The 16,676-nt window shown below is 43.0% G+C and overlaps 1 protein-coding gene across 1 annotated transcript in view; it reads left to right on the forward strand.

Annotated features, from left to right (window-relative positions):
• The window catches only part of MPG (N-methylpurine DNA glycosylase), a 37,102-nt gene extending 20,915 nt beyond the window's left edge, over nt 1-16,187 (forward strand). Inside the window, exon 4 of the mRNA XM_029576032.1 lies at nt 14,765-16,187. Coding sequence (XP_029431892.1) covers nt 14,765-15,135 — 371 coding nt within the window. The 3' untranslated portion in view covers nt 15,136-16,187. The remainder of the gene's footprint in view (nt 1-14,764) is intronic.
• Nucleotides 16,188-16,676: the final 489 nt, after the last annotated feature.

Consider the following 16,676-nt stretch of genomic DNA (forward strand, 5'->3'; position numbering starts at 1 on the left):
TGCATTGCAATCACCGCCTGTTTAGTCTGTGGGAGAGCTGCAGGAATGGATGGCTTTGTTAGCATTTCTTCCTGAGCTGTTAGATACATAAATAGCAATTAATGGACCTGGCAGTTAAAAGAAATAAACAGGATCTGCTCTCCTCCCATCCCTTTATTGTTTTCATTTATGTTTCATCCCAAAGAAGATCTTCTTCATTCTTTATATTTTTTTAAAGCATCTCCTACTTAGCAGTGCAGTTAGGGTCCCTGCTGCATTGGCTTTTATCAGAAAATCTTATGGGCCTCTCACTATTGTAATCTGCCTTGACTGTACAAAGAAAGGAAATATATTAAATAAAATAACTAACAAAGATGAGGCATGAATATAGAGGAGCTTAAGGGGGGGATGGGGACAATAACAAAAAAATTAAATAGGGATGTATAAGAGCAAAATCGTTGACTTAGTTCTAAAAACAATAGTTGTTTAAATCCTGGGAGAGGCAAATGATCTGCCATGGCAGGAGCTCTTGAAAAGTGGGCTTACAAGTTGCATGCTTTTTTTATTTTAAACAAGAACTGGAGAAAGGAGCCTAGTCTGGGAGATGCATGGGTGCAGAGCCGGAAAAAAACCCACCCCTGTTGGAGTATTCATGTCCTGAAAATTCGGTGTGGCTTGGAAACCAAACGCAAGGTTATGAGAAGGACACGGACAGAGCGTTCTCTTAAGCTTGCTTTCCCTTTGGACCGTAGGCTCAAAAAGTGGAAAAAAATGAAAGAAACAAAACATCTGTTAGGCTCAGTTAAAAAAAAAGAAAAGCAAGTGGGAGTTGAACCTAAAGGGGGTGTGGTTGAGCCAGGACCTGGGCAGGCTTCTATTTTGAGGATTGCCACAATGGCCTGAAACAGGTTACAGCCTGGGCAATGCTTTGGGGGCAGAGAGTGTTTGATATTTGCTGTTATTTCATGAAGTAAGTTTTTCTATTGGCTGATGTCCACGGCCATGCCTACCCAAAAAATGTGAGGCTATTCTTAGGGAAATAATACAGGCAGCTACAATCTGTAAACTGTGGAAAGGCTTAATCCTGTGCACAGTAAGTAGGGAATTCCTTCAGTGCATATTGAAAGGTGCAAAGAGGATTTAGTAGCGTTATGGCCCCCTGTGCTCCTGATTGAATTGATGGGAGGGGGGGGGGGGAAGACTAGCAGCCAGCTGGATATCTGGATTTGCCACCTACTTCCTCTCTCACCATCCCCTCCTGTTCCTTCCACCATATTGAATTCTTCCATTGTCTGTCATGGGTGAATCGCTCCTGCACAGGATAAAAAAAAAATAAAACCAAATCTTAGAAAACTCTCTGGGGAAAGTGAGATTTCGAGCTGCTTTCTAAGTTAATAGCTGTCGTTGCTACACCTCTTACTGTAGAAAAGTGTTACCATACATCGGTTTTGGCTGGCACAACCACTTGCCTTGACTTTACCAGTGGCAGTGCGTGTGTCCAATATTCCTCCCTCCCATCCATTTCCTTAAGAAGCCATTACTAGAGTGCAATCTGTTTCCTTTTGCGATCCAGACCACGCCATTCTGTTCTTGTAGTTCATTTCTGCTGCCACAGCTATTCTCTGATTAAATCATTCCCCTTTTCCTAAATTTTTTTTTTTTTTTTAACAGGATTTTCATTTTTACCCGAGCTTTACACTCCAAGCTTGGCTTGGATACTGTTGTTTTGATTTTGGCATTTGTGCTTTGGGTGATAGGGCTGCACTGATGAATGAAAATAAATTTAAAATCCATAAGGGTTACTCAGTGCAGGCCCCTGTAACTTTGAGCAGTCTGGACTCGAGTCCCCTTGTTGGCTTGAAGGAACCACAGTAACAGCAAGCTTACCACAAAACCCCTACAGCTGCTCCAGAATGCCGCCGCCAGAATCTTAACCAACTCCAGCCGAGGAGACCACATCACGCCCATCCTCAGGAATCTCCATTGGCTCCCCATAAGCTTCAGAATCCTTTATAAGTCTCTCACTTATTCACAAGACCATCCACAATCAACACACACACGCACGTAATCACTATCACTTATTGTTCCTTCCGTCACTCCCTACTTTCCTCTATCTTCCAAACTCTGGTAACCCTCTTCTCTGTAACTTACCTCCCTTCTTAAACGATTAAGCTATTGTTAATCCACCCTTGTTCGACGTAAACCGATGTGATATGACTTATTTATTTATTTATTTATTTATTTAAGTTTTTTTATATACCAACATTCAAGACAGTAGTCCCATCATGCTGGTTCACAAGAAACAGGGGTGCAATAAACTTTACAATTTGAACAATGGTGCAGAAAAGCAGTTACATGTAACAGGGAATCAATAACTAGGAGTAAGAAGGAAAATGAAGATCAAATAATTATATATATATATATATATATATAATAACATTATAAGAGGTGGCTATTAATGCTAATACTAGCGAAGAATGTTGATTGGCTATTAATGCTATTACTAGCGTTCATGACTTGTGTCATGAACGTCTGTATAGAAAAGAATTAAATAAATAAGGAACTCCTTTGGAAGTTTGCCAGCTTTTGAAAATTTGACGAGTCTAGCAGCGAAGAGCTAATGCTAAAAAAAAAATGGAGTCATGCATTTGGGCTGCAAAATCTACAGGAGAGGTACAGTATAGGGGTGAAGTTCTTCTGGGCACAAAGCAAGAGGGGGATCAGGGCGTGATCGCATCTGGTGACCTTAAGGTGGCCAAACAGGTAGACAAGGCAGAAACAAGAAGGATGTTTGGGATGCACAGGAAGAGGAATAGCCACCAGGAAAAAGAAGGTGATAGTGCCTCTATGTAAGTCTCCGGTGAGACCTCGGTTGGAGTTATTGGTACAATTCTGGAGACGGCACCTTTAAAAGGATATAGACAAGATAGAGTCGAGCCAGCGGGTGGCTACTAAAATGGTCAGGGTTCTTCATCATAAAGCGAATGGGGATCATACGTAGACCCTGGAGGAAAGGAGAGAAACATTAAATACATCCAAGGAAGAAATGCACTGGAGGCAGCCCTCTTTCAACAGAAAGGAGGCTGAGGGGATAGGATCAGTGTGTAAGGTGGCAGGCTTAGGAGTAATTGAGGGAAATATTTCTTTACAGAGTGGACACATGGAGCAGCCTCTCTGATGGTGGTGGAGACAAGGATCCAGAATTCAAGAAAGCATTGGCCAAGCACAGAGGATCTGTGGATGGGAAGGCAAGATGGTCTGGCTGGTCTTTCTCTGCTGTCACTTTCTGTGTGTACTGCCTGCCTAACTTTTTTTTTTTTTTTTTTACTGGCACGTTATCCTGGCCATTTTCTGCACGGCTGCACTTACTGTGCCAGGATTCACCCCTTTTTGCACGAAGATGGAATCCCCAAGCCTTAAGCACTGCAGCCTCGCAGAGCCTTGAGCACCTAGCATCGAAGAGACAGGCCCTGTCACTCATGACGGTAAATTTACTGACAGATAGCAATCCTGCTCCTATGCGGTTCTCGAAGTAGAAAAGCTCCACAGCAATGGCCACATGTGTGTACCATGCTGTACTGCCATCAGCACTGTATTTAAAATAATCGATGACCTCTACCACCTCCAATGAATGGGGCAATACATGCACAGAGGCAAAGCCGAGATGCCCATGGAAAAGATGTTTTGCCAAATCGAGCTGGTGTTAAATTTGTGTAAAAGAACTCTAAACTTTACAACATATTTTTGTCCAGTTTATTTTATAATGGAATCTGATTTTCATCTGTGGGAAATCGCCTGGGTCTGTGTCAGTCTTCAGTGCATGAGTTCTGGGTAGGAGTAGTTCTAGCTGGGGGAAGTATGATCCTGTGTTAAAGTCCACTCCCAGTGATAATAGCCACTGCGATGATTCTGATTTGTTTTTAGACCATGAGGACCATGTGCACCATGCTGTGCAAAGTACACCTGGATGTTCGTACAAGGGATGTTAGAAATGAGTAATAAAAGTCATACAGGTTTTATTTATTTATTTATTTATTTTGAATTTTTATATAACCGACATTCCTGTAAAGAATGCATATCACACTGGTTTACATTGAAACAAAACTTTCACTGGGGGGCGATACATTAAACAATGAACATTAGCGTATTATAACATTCAAACATTTGGAAACAAGGAACAATTACAACCGCAAGCAGCTTCAACGCAGAATGAATATAAAAATAACATAAAATAAGAATAAAAAATATAAATACATTAATACAGGATAAATTAAAACAAGTAGGAAGGTTAAGTAGCTTGGAAGAGGGGGTGAGAAGGAGGGAAAGGATGTCAAAAAGATGTAGGGAGGGAGGGGGCTGTGTAGTGAGTTCGGTGTGATGAGTATGGCGTTCCCTGCCCCAGTCTAAGGAGGAGTCAAAGGTGTGCTCCCTGCTGGAGAGGCAGATGCGGGTCCAGTTTCAGGAGTCTGCAGGGCTGATACAAACCCGGAGGATAATTAAGAACATAAGAAAATGCCATACTGGGTCAGACCAAGGGTCCATCAAGCCCAGCATCCTGTTTCCAACAGTGGCCAATCCAGGCCATAAGAACCTGGCAATTACCCAAAAACTAAGTCTATTCCATGTAACCATTGCTAATGGCAGTGGCTATTCTCTAAGTGAACTTAATAGCAGGTAATGGACTTCTCCTCCAAGAACTTATCCAATCCTTTTTTAAACACAGCTATACTAACTGCACTAACCACATCCTCTGGCAACAAATTCCAGAGTTTAATTGTGCGTTGAGTAAAAAAGAACTTTCTCCGATTAGTCTTAAATGTGCCCCATGCTAACTTCATGGAGTGCCCCCTAGTCTTTCTATTATCCGAAAGAGTAAATAACCGATTCACATCTACCCGTTCTAGACCTCTCATGATTTTAAACACCTCTATCGTATCCCCCCTCAGTCGTCTCTTCTCCAAGCTGAAAAGTCCTAACCTCTTTAGTCTTTCCTCATAGGGGAGTTGTTCCATTCCCCTTATCATTTTGGTAGCCCTTCTTCTTGCAGAAGCCCATCTCAGCAGATAGTGGAATATTTGGGATCTCTTCTGTCTCTTTGGTTTTAGAAAACCCTTTCACTGTAAGGAATTGCAGCAAATCCTTTTCCTCTCCTGTTTTCAGATACTAAGAGAATTCAACAGCCAAAGGGAGACCCTCGCCCAGTGAAAAAGTTGGGGTCCCCTTGCCTATTAGGAGGTTTATCCTGATAACTCCCAAGGGTTTCTGTAAAGTACAGTGCAGAACCAGCCCAGAGCAGATTACCAGGGCTTTGCCGCCCTCACCAATCATGTGTTTACTTAGAGCTTTCCTTTTTCTGGGAGGACGATGACCGCACCGAATGGACGTGTGCCACCGGCTCCAGTGTGCACGCCCCATGCTAGTAACCTGGGCCAGATCCAGGGTTGAATTGCACAGCTGTGGGGCTCCTGCAGTGCGTGACCGTGAAAATAGCAGACTGCTGTTTCTTTTAGAGGCAGAAACCCCCCACCTAGTGCTTTCCTATTCCACAGGCCTCCTGCTCCTTGGAGACCTCCCATTAATGAACAGCTGGCTGTAGTACAATGCGAATGAGGTCAGCAGCTGTAGGGGGAATGCCTAGCTCTTTTACACTGCAACCAGGCCTTAAACTGGCAGGGCACGAGATTCAGTAATCCAGAAGTTTACTTAAACCCATAGAAATGTAGACGAGAAGAAAGCAATTGAGGTATTAACAAGCCTAGTCCCGAAAGGGTGCGACTGCATTAATGAGGAAATTAGAATGGGAGCTGGGGTTAGAATAGATGAGGTATGCTTTTGCGGTTGTACAATTTAGTGAACAGGCATCTTAGTGCACCCACTTCTTGATTTCTGAGTGACTCTCTGTTTACATTATAAGAACTCTTGATTTTGTTTTTACTGAAAATACTATATAGCACAGAATTAAGAGTCAGAGCAATGTGGGAATATTAGTATAAGGAAATGGCAGACAGATAAACCAATTATTTTGCAGCTGGCTGTACAGATGAAAAAGATGGGGGTGGGAGATGACGACTCAGGAAATAAAGTATCTGGAGTGGTTCTTCAAAGATTAAACTTTGTAATCACTTGGGCTTATTAATGTACAAGATCACTGAATGAGAGAGATCTTCCCCCTTGTTCTCCTCTTACTTTCCTTGTCATAAGAGATCCTGCCAGGCCACCCTGGATATCTCAGGGAAGAAAGAAAAAATGACAGCTGGCTCTAGCACTGCAGGGTAGGAGCACAACAGAAAAAGGGGATGGACAGACCCTATGGGGCCTGCTTTAAGGTCATGTTTAAAACATGGGGCGAGGCTGAGCCTTCCATCCCACCCAAATTCCTCATCGATGCTTTTTTTTTTAAGTCAAATTCCAGTGCTTTCTTCCTGTTATTCCGCTATTCCTTACCCCACCCTCAGGCTCTGTTTCTGGTTTTCATTTATGACACCTCTTACCACAGATAGTACTGGGCAAAGGAATTATAGTGAATGCACCCTGGGAAAATAAAATCCTGCCTGCTTTGTGGCTCTGCCCTCTCTTCATGCCTTTTGCTCACGTCAGAGGGCAACACATGTTATCTGTTCTATACAAAGTTATTTAGATGCCAGAGTGCAGACCTACTATGAGAGATGCAGCCATGCCACTTTTGTCCATTGTATCCAATGGGAATAAAGATCTGCTGCAAAATATAAAGATTCTTTCTCCATAGTACCTTTCGAAAAGAAACAGAAACTGGTATTCTTTCTTATGTCAGAAGTATTAACACCCCCCCCCCCCCTAAATTATCTCCGTTTATGATGGAAAGGTTTATCTTATAACTAGTTATTAAAGCACTTTACTACCTCAGAAACAGGAGAGAGAGCAGGATTTTTTTCTTTTTTTCTTTTTTTTTTAAAGATTTTTAGGCCTTTTGGAAGAGCTCCTTCCAATTTTGACCCATAATAGACAATTTGCGTTCATATAGGGGGTGTGGCCTAGTAATTAGCCATGAGGATGTCTGGGAAGTGAGTTTGAATCCCTGATAGCTTGGATTGTGTGCAAACCTCGGGTGGGTCACTGTGCCCCATTCTTCAATGGACTATTCAGTTGTAACTGAGTATTAGTAATGTTCTTTCTCCCTTGTATAAGGGGTCTAGAAACGATCAGCCAAGACGGCTCATCCCGGAGCTGCAGTTTCTGAAGTGTATTGGCATCCTGTTTGAATGGAAGGTGCAGGGCTGGGAAAAAAAACCTTGCATGTCAGGTCGCCCAGGTGCCCAAAAGTCAGCACCTGTGCCTAATGGAGGAATAGCAGCTCCAGATCAATAAAAGCAGTGATAGCTCCAGGCCATAAAAAAAAAAAGCAGTAGCTGCTGGGTGGGGAAGAAGCAGCAGTTCTCCAGACCAGAAGGAAGGGGAGGATGGGAAAAGGTATTGGCAACCAGGGCTAGGGCAAGGAGCAGCAGTGGCCCCGATCTGGAAAAGCATCAGCAGCTGTGAGCCGAAGGAGCAGTGGTAGCCACGGGGCTAGCAACGATAGCAGTATGGTGGTCCCAGCCTAAGAGGAGCCCCTAACAAGGGCCAGAGCTGGGCTTGGAAGCAAGCAGCCGCCAGGCTGCAGAAAGTAGGAAATTGAGGATAAAAAGAATGAGGAAAGGAAACAAGCAAGAGAAAACAAATAAATAAACAAAAAAAGTAAAAAAAACCAAACAAAAATAACTAAAGAATTTTTGCCTCTCTTCAGCTCTGGCTCCTAAGAATTTTGGCTGTCACCACGCTGAGGTGTGATAGAAATTATTGTTGTTCATTGTACTTATGATAACACTTCAGTAGCATGGCAACCCTCTGCTGCCAATACACTGCTGCTGAATCCTCCATGCTTGCTACCTTGTAAATAATTTGCTGTCAGTTAACTTCCCCTCTTCTCGCTTCCAGCTCCCAGTTATTTATTTCCCTGTTTTATTGTAACTGTCACTCTCCTTACAATGCTCTTGTTTCAATTGTTTGAGTTCTCTCTTACCTTGCACACTTTGTTAGATGTAAACCGGTTTGATGTGATTCTTGTCATGAAAGCCGGTATAGTAAAAATAATAAATAAATAAATAAATGCTTTATGGTTTGGGGTTGCATCCATTTTCCATTTGCTTTTTTTGTGCTGCAGCATTTTAATATGTGGGTAGGAAGAAAGAAGACAAAAAGGTGGAGGTTATGCAAGGTGACTCGCTGAGGGCCATGGCCTTGCAATAAACAGCGAGCACCGCGGGACACTTGGTTTCTGCAGTGTAAAGGGATGCTTGAGGGCTTCCGGCATCGTTGAGCATCCATACTTAGTGGTTAATAGCTGTAGGTTTCTAATGTGCCAAATAACGTTTTTAGTAAAATATATTTGATATTGTATTGGTCAAAATGTAACTGTAAACTCTGTGAGGCTGTGCCATACTGCCTGCCAACCTAGATTTTTTTAACCATTCTTATTTGCTCTGCTTTTTTTTTCCTCTCTGTCTGTCTGCGGGGAAAAAGAGCTTTGATAGTAAATGATCCAGTCAGAGGGATTTGGCTAAGTATACGGTGTAGATTCAGGAAGCTACATGGAGGAGTTACGGTATCTGAGTGTCTTTTTTGCATTAGGAAGCGCCAACGCTATACATAGAAGTGCTACTCACCCAGTTTCAGCCAGCAGTCTCAAAAGCATGAGCTGGATTTTCATTTTCAGCTTCTTTACAAGAGAGTTGTTAAAAGTCCTTGGTCAGATTTTGTTTCAGACAAAAAACAGGGCAAAAGTGTCTGATCAAACCTCAGCCCTTTCCCTCTTATCAAAACGTAGAGTGGAGGAGGCGCCTGCTCCTTGTGACTTCACCCTCCCTTGCTTCAGGTACAAACTTCTCCCTAGACTCATCAACCTGCAGTGTTTTTCCATGGGAGGGGTTCACGAGTGGGAGTGGGTGGGAGTGTTGCCGCACTAGTGGGGGCCCCTCCCCTGAAAGGAAATCCCAGCTCCATGTCTCACAGCTGAACCCCGCAGGACAAAACAATGCGGCGAGCGGCACTTTAACGCGAGAGCAACTCCCAACCTCAAGGGACCAGCTTTGTTCCCCCCCCCCCCCCCCCCAAAAAAAATGTTGTGGCCACATGGGGAGGTTGAATGGGGGTCAATGTTGACCCTTGACTGAATCTGGTGCTGCCATTTGAGGAGCCCTAACTCCCCCAAAGTTTAAAAATTTAAAAAAGTGAGCCCATCTGACAGCCCCTGCCCCCCCCCCCCCCCAATCCATCAATGGAAATTTAGGTCCCACTCTCGGACCCCCCCCATCCCTCAAGTGCATCAATTAAAATAAAGTCTCAGCCCCTGCCCCCCCCCCCCCCCCACCTCCCTGCAGAGCTAAAAACAAATTAGGGTCCCAGTCCTCTTCTTGTACCAACCTCCCACCCCTGAGAAAAAATTAGGGTCCAGGCCCCCACCTCCCTGGAACCTTAAATTCAAGTCATTGTACACCCTGGCACCCGGTCTGGTCGGCACGCGGTGTCCGCCTTTCTTTCTAACTAGGCCACCATCCCCTTATCAACGTCGCTAGCTGGCCACGGTCCTTGCTCTGATCGCTCTGCAAGAGGTCCACGTGTGTTTGCTTCTCCTAAGCTCCTCTAGTCTCCAAACCTCTTCTCTCCAGTTCTCCCACTTTCCATTCAGTCATGAAAGTAGATTTATACGATAGAGACGTAAGGCTTGATCTCTACAACATCACTAGGAACCAGTATGACTGTGGTTGCCTGGCTTGCCTGTTCAAACACTGCCTAAAATCAAGAAAGCAGAAAATATTTGCAGTTGCTCACGTTGCTGCCTTGCGTAGCCCACATGCTTACGCTAGACCACTCTTTGTAATGAAAATAAGATTTATTTATTTTTTTTTAGCAGACCAGGGGAAAAACAGTTATTTAAGAACAAAGTCACGATGATTAAGCATGGATGAGCTGATTTTCAAAGACACCAAAATAATATTTTTTGGATTTGGAAGATTTAGTGCTTTGTGTTGCTGCAGTCTGTGTTGCATTTGTTCTTTCCTGTTTATTTATCCTTGATTGACTGTCATCTGTTCTTTTGAGACCCTCTCACAGATTACAGGGTGTTTGGTTTGGAGCCCAGACTATCAAAAAAAGAAGAAGAAAAAAAGGGAAGAGGACTTAATAAGTAAAGGCTGTCTAAATTGAGCTGTTTTTCTTGGGATGGTGGATGGGTGGGAGGGAAGACTGGAAAGAGAGGGGAACTTGCTTCCTCCTAAGCCAGTATGGGAGTGAGTGGACAATGAAAAAAACTTGCAGGACTTCTATAACTGTAGATAGAAAAAAGGAGGGAGCCCATTAAATGATCAGAAATGAGGTTTTAGCTGATTGAAAGGAAAGTATTCATTACATGGAGTATGAATAAATCCCATTTCAGGCTCCTTCCATCTACATTTTTCACATCCATTTCAGTGAGTTTCATGAAAAGGAGAGTAGTGCCAAGGATATTCTAGTAAATAGGTGATGGTTTAGGCACGTGCTGTGGTCACTATCTTGAGCCCTGGAAGGAATTTCACATCCATTGGAATTCTGCAAGATCTCTTTTTTTGCCTTACTCTGGATAACACCAAGGAATCATTTTAATCCAGTCTCCTTCCCGCTAGCTAGGGGCAGTTATGTTCTTTCAACCAGACTACCATGGGCAGTTCTGTAACGGTGCTCTTAACACTCCCCCACCCTGCTTCTCTTGGCCGCAGTAGAATGAATGGATGCCTCCATGAACACCGGCATTATTTTATTACTTCCGTGGAAGAAGCAGGACTACAAGTTACCACAATGCATTGGGTTAGGATTTACAAATCTAGAACTGGAATAACACACCCAATCCACTTTTCCTTTACTAGCAATTCTGCTACATGGCAGCTACGCTGAACGGCTTGAGCTCCTGCAATAATTATTCGTGATACCCTGGAACGGAAGCTAAACACTATTTTCCATTAGGTGTCCAAAGGACCACAACAAAGATTTCGAAGCAGAAATAAAGGGGGAAAGACTGATAGCTTTTATCGAGCTAATTTAAATACATTGCTTGACTAAGCTTTCGGAAACTAATCCTCCCTTCCTCAGGTGAAAGCAAAATGAGCAGCCATGAGTGAATCATTGATTACATTATGACGGAGGGGGAATGAGCAGCATGAGAAACACAAAATAGTGTCTGGTAGGGACTTGAATTGAATCCAGTTAAAAAGAACTTGCGAGACTAGGCTTTTACGTTAGTACTGAAGTACTCTTAGACACTCCTTTCAGCCCATGCTCCTGTTCCCCGTTTTACATTTTCTCTTTTTGTCCTTGTCTCTTGCGACAACCTAGTTTGGTATATTTGAAAATGCCAGGGTAAAGAACTTTCAAATGTCCACCAGTGCAGGGACCGTTTTCCTACATAAAAACTGGATTGGCTTTTGCCACATCAGAGAGAAGCTAAATAAATGATTACATGTGAATTAAACATTGGTGGACATTCGAAAGTTCATTACCCTGCCATTATGTTTATGGATGTCCATTGATGGTCAGGTTCATCACCTTTTTTTGCCTTTGCATATCTGAAAAGAACACGTTTGTCATTGTGCTTTCCCTCTCTGTATTTCTACATTCTGTTCAGCTGCTGGTTTACTTCCTAGAATTAGAAAAATATATATTGAAAAGAGCACTTAGAACTGGGTTAAGATGCCCAGTGCTTATTTGTATTGTCAGATTATTATAGGAGGGAACTTCTTTAATGTTGTCACTGTTTTATTCTTTTACAAAGGTAAAAATAGCTTCTAGTTACATTGGCTGGAAGGAAGTCTTCCTCTTTCATAGCAGGGGACTTGGGGTTTGACCAGTGGAGTAGAAATCCAGTGAGCAGGTGCCCATCAAAACTGATTTGGCCACTCGTTTTTAGCAGGGGGCCAGATGATCCCCAGGCTTGAATGGGAATTCCATTATGCTGATCTTTTCCCTTAGGATTGAGATTAAGTTGTTATAATTAAATATGACTATTGTAGAAACTCAAATGAATACATGATTCTGGGTTAGTTCTGTAAAGGAAATAGATAACAGAAAGAGTTAGGGATCTCATTCAAATAGAACAAAAAAACATCAGTTTCACAGCTGGACTATCCATTACCTGGTGCACCAATGGTCAATTACATGGAAACGACATTTTGCATGTGCTTTGCAGGGTTTCCGGTGCAAGTTTGATTTTGGACTTGGCATAAATAATGGAATTAAGGGTGAGGTGTGATAAAATTCCCAAACAGTGGCCATCTTTGGATGCTAACATAGTAATGATGGCAGAAAAAGACCAAAATGGTCCATCCTGTCTGCCCAGCAAGCTTCTTAGGGTAGTAACTGGTGCTCCGTGCAGGTTACCTCCATGTTTCTGTTAAGGGTAGTAACTGCCGCCCCCTACAGATTATCCCCAAGCCTTATGTTAAGGGTAGTAATATTAAAAATCAAAACCAAGCTGTCAATTCGCAACATTTTTACAGAATGAGCAACCTTTCTGATAATTCATACAATGCTGCTGCTTGAACGTGCTTTGCCTTTGAAGTTGGCTGTAGAAGCAGTCCTGCACTCTTTCCCCTAATGTCTAATTTCAGTACCCCCGGACCATAAAAGGCAGGGCCCAGCATTGGATGAATCCAATTGTCTTCTCCCCTCCCCCCAACCCCACTTGAAGTGGACAGCAATGCTGCAGTTGTATCAAAGTCTTGTATGCTAATTGGTTAAGGGTAGTAATGCCCATGCCTTCTGTTAGGGGTAGCAGCTGCCACCTCATGCTGGTTACTCGCCATGCACCATTTTCTTAATTTCCAAGTCTAGCCTTTAGGATTCCAGTGTTTGCCCAAGCCAGGTCCCATAGACTGGCAATGCCCCCTCTGTTGAAGTGGCATTCCGCGTAAGGGTTGGAGGGAGCACAGAATTAATTTCAGAATGACCGCTCTAGGCTGAGAAGTTGCATGCTCCTGAAAGCAGCTGCTCAATCTGTTAATAAGATGGTGAAAACCCCCTGTAAAATATTAAGTACAATATGACTATCATTCTACACAGTATTCATCTGCGAGCTAACCAGAAACATACATATGAGCAAGTCACCCAATTAAATGCTTCCATGTGTGGGGTTTTTTTTGTCTATTTCATGAACCTCACGTACCATCATCACCCTTTTCCATAAAAACTGCAAATTAGAGGCTTGGCCAGTGATTCAGTGGCATTGCTGGGTACTGACATTTGGGAGACCTGCGTTTGATTCTTAAACCGAATGCTTTGGAGGCATGGTTAACATCAATGTGGGGGTGAAGGGGTGGATCCTCAGCCATCATGCATCCGGGGCTGAGATTTGGGGTAAATGCAGAGTGAGTTCTGGAGCGAGATATGACCTATGCCCTTTTGCTGAGGTCTGCAGTTGCAGAACTAGAGGAGAGAAGGTTACAAATGGAGGAAATGCACAGGTGCAGTCAACAAAAGCCATCCTGCTGGCTGCATAAGAGGTGGACCAGCCTTGGTATGAAAATAGAGCAAAGGCATCATTCCCATCTGGATGGTTAGAGGTGAGGAAAAGGGAAAAAGAGTGAGAAACCAGAGGATATTTGGGAAAGGTACCATGGGAGAGACAAATTAGTCTTGTACTAATCAAAAAAATGAGTCCTTCAGTAAGGAAGATGAGGTAAAAGTAAGTGGCACAGCAAGCAACAGAGTTAACTAGATAACTTTTATCTGGTTAACTGTGTGCAGATATTCAGTAGCACTTCTCTGGGTGTAAGGGCCAGTGGAAAGACCCCATAAAGTTTCTGGTTATCTTTCGGCCTGCCAGAGTTGTCCGAGTATCTTTAGCTGAAATACAGCTCTGTCTGGCTAAAGCTTCACCGTGCCCCCAGAACATTGCCAACCCTGCCTCTTATGTGTGCAAAGTTTTCCACAGGCAACAGTTTGCATGGACAAAACATACCTGCTTAGTGCTGAGGGAGGGATTTTTTTTTTTTTTTTTTTTTACAGCAAAGATGCATGGTAGTTCCCAAAGCCAGCCAGAAGAATCTTTTGAATATCAACTTCTGAACGTCTGCCATACTGTTGCAATTTATGCTTCTGAGTGTCTAGTGCTGTTGGGGCAGTCCAGGTCTCCTATGCAGCTGTGGCGCACCTCTGGAAACGAGCCTGGAGCAGCAGTATTACTGTACCTGTTGCCCAGAAGCAGCAGTATGGGAAGAGTTTCCTGCATGGGTTGAGAAGTAAACGCCCATGCACTTGTCAGCTTCCTTCACAAGTTCAAATTTACCTGGTGATTAGCACAAGAAGCTCCACCTTCTGGCCATTTGATCCCAAGCATTTTCTCTAGGGTCCCCCCTCCACTAAGAGGTTGCAGACAAAATAAAGCCAAAAGTGACTTTTAGAATATTATACATTGTATGTAATGAGGATGGTCCACTGGAAATGTTTCATGCTTGGCATTTCCAGCGATAGCTGAAAGCTCTGCCTCCAAAAGTAAAGGAATTTAAGGAAGTTTTGTTGTTCGTTCAGAAGTTATATTGGTCATTTACTAGAACTTAGGGGAAAAAACAGTTAAGTGCATTTTCTTTTTTCAACAGCACAAAAGGAGCCTCATGGCTTCTAAACTGCTGGCACGTAAATTGCAATGAAAAAAAAAAAGATATTTTTGTGAGAACTTTGCTGCCTTTCTGGAAAGAATTGGTCCTGAAAGAATTTGACTTGTCTCTTTTTTTTTTTTTTTTTACAGGGGAAGGGGCTGCAGTCCTCCTACGGTCATTGGAGCCTTTACAAGGCCTGGACACAATGAGGCATCTGAGAAACCTTCGGAGGAAAGAAAAAGGGAAAGCCCTGAAAGACTGGGAACTGTGTAACGGCCCTTCGAAGCTGTGCCAAGCCCTCGCTATCAACAAAAGCTTTGACCGCAGGGACCTGGCCAGCGATGGGGAAGCCTGGCTGGAACGGGGCCCAGACGTACTTACTGCTCAGGCCGTCGTGGCAGCGGCTAGAATTGGTATCAACTATGCAGGAGAGTGGGCTCGCAAGCCCCTGCGATTTTATATTAAAGGAAACAAATGTGTCAGTGTCGTGGACAAGGCTGTGGAGAGAGAGGCACTGTGAATGCCGCCAGATGGGCTCCCACTGCCCCACTGGGAAATTAGATCTGCAGCGGAAGGGGGGGGGACTGTGTAAGCAACTTGGCTGGGCAGGAGCAATGATTTTATGAAATGTCTGCATTATAGGATATTGATCAAATGGGAAAGCCATGCTGTGGGTGCAGGACTGTTTATTTTTCAAGGTTATAGCAATTGGGACTGTCATGTTTTCCCACGTGGCCCTGATTAGATTTCAGGTGCTTAGATGACATGGCTTTTAAAGTGAATTGTTCATTTTTTTCACAATAAATGGACCAGGTTCTTTTTCTTTAATGCAAAGGCAGCCATGAGCTGAAGGACCAGAGTTTCAAAAAAAAATTTTATTTTTTTTTTTAAAAGAAGAAAATTTGTTTATGCATTTTCTAGTACAGATGCTTTTATCAAAAAGGGGCTGCTGGAGCAGGGTGTGGGATCTTCATTTTGCATCCCTCATTCACTGTGCTGCTAATTATCCGGCGGCACTAACCAGCTCCATCTTTTCAAAGGGAAACTGCAGGATTTTGCTTTTGAAATATGCTTGCAGATGCAGAGGTAACAAAGCAGCCATTGAGATTTAAAAATGTGTATTCCTTATAGACAGCTTGAAAACTGGGGTGAAAGGGGATGAGGACTGAGAGATCCTGTGTTCAGCCAGGATCCACAGCAGTGAGCACCATTTGCACTTTTAATTTGTTCTGACAAAGGTAATGCAAACAACATCCTTACCTGCATCCGGCTGTGGTTTGAATTACGACTTTTAAGCATTGGAGAAGAGACCTGACAGCAGCACAAAGTTGTGGATAAATCACCCGAGGTAAATGCTTTGGGTGACATCAAAACAAGGTCCATGCTGGGTCTGGGACCTCGAGCAAGTGATGCTTGCAAAACGCTAGGTCTATTTAAAAGAACATCATTCTTAGAAAATTGAGCATCTGCATTATGGAATTAAACTTGGTATATTTGTCAAGCTTCAGACTGTGAAGTTTTTAAGTGCAAAGTAAAAAATAAGTGTTTGATATTAAAAAAGATTTTTCAGTGCGAGATCTTGTGGAACTGACTTATTGACCTATGTATGATTAAAGCAGTTATGAGGTCTCTGTGACTTGGTTATATCATTTTTAACTCAGAGTTAAGTTTTAACTATATACCATAAAAAGGTTGTAGCAGCATCTGTTTACCGAGTTGTTTGGAATTCAGATACTCTACCCACTTTTCAGTCATGATTGTCATTAATGTAACACATGGCTGATGGAATCAGTCACTGAAAAAGGGATCACCTACCCTAAACGTGCAATGGCTTGGAGGCCTTATTTCCAGATATGGTGATGGATTCAGTGATCAATGAGTTCTCTCTTCACTCTCTACTTTCTTTTCTTTTGATTTTTTTTTTCTGTGGTGGGAATGTGTTGGTGGGATGGGTATGTTTTTTTTCTGACTGGATGTTACCACGGTCATTTATTCATTTGTACTAAATGGCAATGTTTTGTTTAACTTATGGTTGTTCTCTGCATTTGTACAGGTTCATAA

This window comes from Rhinatrema bivittatum, chromosome 14, assembly GCF_901001135.1.
Source record: "Rhinatrema bivittatum chromosome 14, aRhiBiv1.1, whole genome shotgun sequence".
Classification (NCBI taxonomy): domain Eukaryota; kingdom Metazoa; phylum Chordata; class Amphibia; order Gymnophiona; family Rhinatrematidae; genus Rhinatrema; species Rhinatrema bivittatum.